Genomic DNA, 4,815 nt, shown 5'->3' with positions numbered 1-4,815 from the left:
GGGAAAGGCCACGTCGTAAGGTTAGCTCCTGGATTTTAAATGTCTAGTCGATGGATTTTTCAAAGCTTTGAAAAATATGAGAACCTTTTTTCCCCAGTTTTATTGAGTATAATTGACATAAAATACTTTTCTTGAAGGTGAAAAGGATCACTTAGGACTGCCTTTGGCCCTGAATACATTGGAAATACTTGCTTATCTTTGGCCGTAGCTGATAATGATGTACTTTTATAATGATGCACTTATTTCATTCAAATGTCTTCCTTCATACTGCTGGAGTAGTAAAGTAGTGTGACTTGCAAGGTGCATCTCCTCCTGCTGGAGTCTGTAATTGATGCCTTTTTGTCTGGTTTGTAATTGACCTTGAGTGGTAGTGTGTGAGGGCTCCCCCTTCTGGCCTCCTGCCTTCATTTTTTCTTTTTTAAATTTTATTATTAGTTTCAAGTATACAGTACATTGATTAGATAGTTTTATAATTTATAAAATGATCCCCCTAATTGCTCCTTCTCTCCCCTGGCCCTCCACCTAGCCAATATATTAGTGCCAGCTGCATTCCCTGTGCCGTGCTCCCCATCCCGGTGCCCATCTATCAACTACTAATTCGTCCTTCGTTAATGCTTCACCTTTCTCCCAGTCCTCCAGCCCCCCTCCCCTCTGGCTGTCACCAGATTATCCTCTATATTTGTGAGTCTGTTTTTGATTAGTTTGTTCTTTTTGTTTCTTAGGTTCTGCATATAAGTGAAATCATATGGTATTTATCTTCCTCTGTTCCTGACTCCATTTCAAATGATGTTTCCCTGTATTAATTTTCACGATACTTCCTTCTTATTGTTGAGATAAATATCTTTAGATTTCAGAATGACGATGTCCCTCTTATTTTTAGTCAGAGTGTAGTAACTGAACCCCAATCTCAGAGTGGTAAAATCAGGACATTAAAAATATGACACATTGTCTTATATTTTATATAGAAATGTGGACATGTTTTGTTGTTGTTTGTTGTATTTTTGCATTCTTATCATTGCAGGAACGAGAATGTGATTTAATAAACTTTCATATTTATTCACCTTTTTTTCCCCTTACATGATTTTCCTTGCAGATAAACATCTCATTCTAAATTTAACCTTTGAACTCTTTCAGGCCTTTAGATGCTGCTCTGGAAAAACCTCAGTAATGGATCAAAGGAAGAACGAGAGTATTGTCCCCAGCATCACTCAGTTAGAAGATTTTCTCACAGAGCACAATTCCAACGTTGTCTGGCTCCTTGTTGGTGAGTAGAGTGTGTTTTCTTATGCATCACTGTTGTCTCGCGTGGGTCAACAGCTGCCGCATTTTAAGTTGCGATGCTTACAGGACCGTTCGTTTATTTTTTAGAAAGAAAATTTTGATCTTTCTCTGAGTATTTGTTCTGGGAACTGCTCTTTTCCTTAGGCTGCTCCTTGTGTGACGTCAGGGAGGAGAGGAGAGACGTCGCACTCCACTTCTCTTTCCTCTTTCATGTTCATCCCCCTGTGCTGCTTTCGTGACCCCACAGGTCGTGTGGCAGGGTACGGGTAGATGTGACGTGTGCACAGAAGGGATTATAATGAGTCAGAATTTGTGGGTAGGGTTAGGTTGCCATTTGAGTTCTATTTTTTTTTTTTACTTGATGGAAGTTAAGTATAGTAATAATGAAAGCCAAAAAAAGTAAAATGAAGTGCAATGCAGTATGAAATAGGACTTCGTAAAAGTCCTGTTTGCAAATTACCTTTAGTTTAAGGGCATAGCTCTTGCTTAGTTTTTATCTGTCCCCTCTCCTATCACCTAGAATTTCTCTGACTTTTTTCTGGAGTATACAACTCCTTTCTTTAAGAAAAACATTGCGTGATTGTTTAGTTTTGCTCTTTTACTCCTGGCCTTATGATATTGAAGAGCAGGGCGGGGGACCCAATACAATGAAAAGGCCACACACACTTCCTAGGCCATTGGGTGCTAGAAGCATACTTTCTCAGCAGATACTTCTTGCCTTTCTGAATGGCCCACAATAACCTGCTCTGATTTACAGTAAAAATTAATACAAATGAGTTTAAACTTAAAACTGATATATCTTCAAAAGAATTGTTCTAAAAATAATTTTTATGGACAGCTCATAGCACTTGCTACATCAAAGCTATTACCATCCAAGTTACCGTGAGAAATGTATTTTGACTTTCAGTTACTGCTTTGTTTTATCTATATTAAGTAATTTTTTTAAAAAAGTTAAGAATGTAATGCTAAAATGTTGCTAAAAGGTTACATGTTAAATCGCTTTGTCTTGATTTAGAAAATTATTATACTTTTTAAATAGACAAGTAAAAATATCAGAAAAGGCTTTCTTATGTTTTATCTTTTGTATATTCATGAGCTAGGTTTTTTTGGGAATCTTATAAATTTTATACGTGACTATGGCTCTTGAAAGATGGTCAAATTTGGAATATCATTTACTGCAGCATATTCAATAAAAGTAGGCATTCTTAAAAATAAGTTACCAGCTTACCAATCACAGCCAAATAGTATGAGGTCCTATTTAATACAGATATACCTTTAGTAGACTGAAATTTCCCCTTATTTCCATTACTTTTTTAAAAGAAGAATCTATTGATTTAAAAAACAGTGACTTTGATTTTAAAAAATCATCAATTTTCTTTCTTTTCAAGTGACTTTAGTTTTTAGGAAATACTTCGGGAATGAACTTTTAGCCTAATAAAGGTGGATATTTTTCAGAATATTCGGAAATATGGGCTTTCTCGTGTTTAATAACTAGAACAGTGCAAAGCAGTGAAAAAGGAAACAGGCAGAAAGGAAAGCAGATTGCTTTAATTGATCTGATTGGAATCTGTTTGTTTTTTTATTTTTTAAGGTGACATTGGTTAATGAAATCCAGTAAGTTTCAGCTGTGCACTTTAACAGTAAGGCATATGAATATTTACACTGTGTGTTCACCTCCCATAGTTAGATTTCTTTTCTGGTTAGTAACTAAAAGAGAATGAGGAAAGCTGGGTAAAGTGGAATTGATCTCTGATTTTAAAGCTCCAGGTATTACACTGTAAGAGGACATACTACCATGTGGAAGTGAATTCTATCATTTCTGAATGCGGTAAATGACCTTTTACTAACAAATTTTTACTAAGATGTTAAGGTGCTTGAAAGTGACATTCTTTTGCATTTTTTTCTCCCAACAGCTACCATTTTGTCCTGTGGATGGATTATTTATCTCACATATTATAATTCTCGGAATGTTGGTCTTATTTTAACATTGGTTCTTAACAGATTATACAAACATGGCTATATCCATATTGGTAAGTTTGAGTAACACTGCATTTTTTTCTTATACATAATTTTGAGGTGTATATCAGAAATTTACATTTTAGAGACAGGAAGTAGCTTTGGCACTGTAGCCTCGTTTCATGAAGGGTAAAGTACTTTAATTGGAATTTCTCTGGGACAGGTTATGTCCTTACCTTATTCCTTGGAAGTGTTTCTACGGTAACTTTTTTACCTTTTTTGCTTAGGAAAGATGCTTGTTAAAATAGTTTGAAAAATATAGAGTTTCTAATGTTCAATGAAGTTATTTTGCTTTTTTTTTTTTTTTAAAATAACTCGTACTTTAAAAATCTGTAAGTTGGAATCATCTTGTGTATTTCATTTTGTGGCCTGCTTTATTAATTTAGTTTCTGACTACTCGTAAGTGGAAGGTTTGTATAGATAGGATGGTGTATTAGGTATGCTGTGGAAAGCCCTGAACCAGTGGCCGAGGGGAGAGGGGACACTGAACAGAACCATTCTCACCTTCCCTGGAGTCACGTACCTCTTAGTTGTTGTACATAACCTTCTCTCAAACCTAAGTCGTCTTCCATTAATTTGAGGTAATGACTGGTTCCTGGAGTCACCTGAACTAATGGAGAAAAGTGATGAATTGGTCTCTGCTTGGGGTTTATTTAGTGGCCGTGCCTCATTAAGGGATTCAGTCATATAAAGCAGTGTTTAAACCGCTGACCTTTTCGTTCGTTTAGTAGCCCGATCCATAGCAATGGTACTTGCTGGGCTTTCTGAGGGAAGGAGGATGGAAATTAGTGAGGCTGTAAACATAAGGAAGGGAGTCAGGAAAGAACGTGTAATTATCGGATAAATCGAATGCTCAGATTCTTTTAAGCTTTAAGGGCTCTACTGTCTATCAAAACAATCACGTTAATCACTTGTTTTTCTTATACACAGGCTCCTTTTCCTTCTCTGTTCTTTCTGGAAAAGTCATGGTTCGTGAAATCTATTACATTACAGAAGACATGTCTATTAGGTAAACAAAAAAAAAACAAGCAGAAAAACATTAAAAACTATCAAACTTGAAATATTGTAAATTTTTTTTCTGATTATGATTATTTAATATGATTTACTTCTTCAAATAAAACCATAAGTCAAAAATCATTGTTTTTAGTAAATCGTGCCTAGTGAATTGATGTAAAATGTTTCTATCAGTGGATTAATTTAGCTAAGGTTTAGACTGGCAAAAGTTTACCGAAGAGCAGCTTTGAGAAGTATCTCATTTCATTCCAAGTTGGAAAATTGAACCATTGAATTACCTGATCACTGCTGGTCTAGAGTTCATGGTGGTCATTTGTTACACAAACTAAGGCCCAGAGGTGCTGATAACGCTCACCCATCAGGTCCTTACCTTATGAGGTGATGAGTTTTTAGAATTGTTCAGCATCTGAACATCTCTAATTTCACTTTAAGAAGGAAACTCAAATCTGTAATGAGAAATGATAATATGTTTGATATCGTCTTTCCTCTGTAAGCTTTGAAAGA

General features: G+C 35.6%; 1 protein-coding gene across 1 annotated transcript in view; it reads left to right on the top strand.

The window, feature by feature from the left end:
• KIAA1109 (KIAA1109 ortholog) overlaps window positions 1–4,815 on the top strand; it is a 146,012-nt gene that overhangs the window by 5,926 nt on the left and 135,271 nt on the right. The window contains exons 2-4 of the mRNA XM_023520429.1: window positions 1,135–1,264; window positions 3,195–3,311; window positions 4,228–4,306. Of these exons, the coding sequence (XP_023376197.1) occupies window positions 1,168–1,264; window positions 3,195–3,311; window positions 4,228–4,306 (293 nt within the window). The 5' untranslated portion in view covers window positions 1,135–1,167. The remainder of the gene's footprint in view (window positions 1–1,134; window positions 1,265–3,194; window positions 3,312–4,227; window positions 4,307–4,815) is intronic.

Source organism: Pteropus vampyrus, unplaced genomic scaffold, assembly GCF_000151845.1.
Source record: "Pteropus vampyrus isolate Shadow unplaced genomic scaffold, Pvam_2.0 Scaffold263, whole genome shotgun sequence".
NCBI lineage: Eukaryota > Metazoa > Chordata > Mammalia > Chiroptera > Pteropodidae > Pteropus > Pteropus vampyrus.
This window is presented reverse-complemented; position numbering and strand designations above follow the sequence as displayed.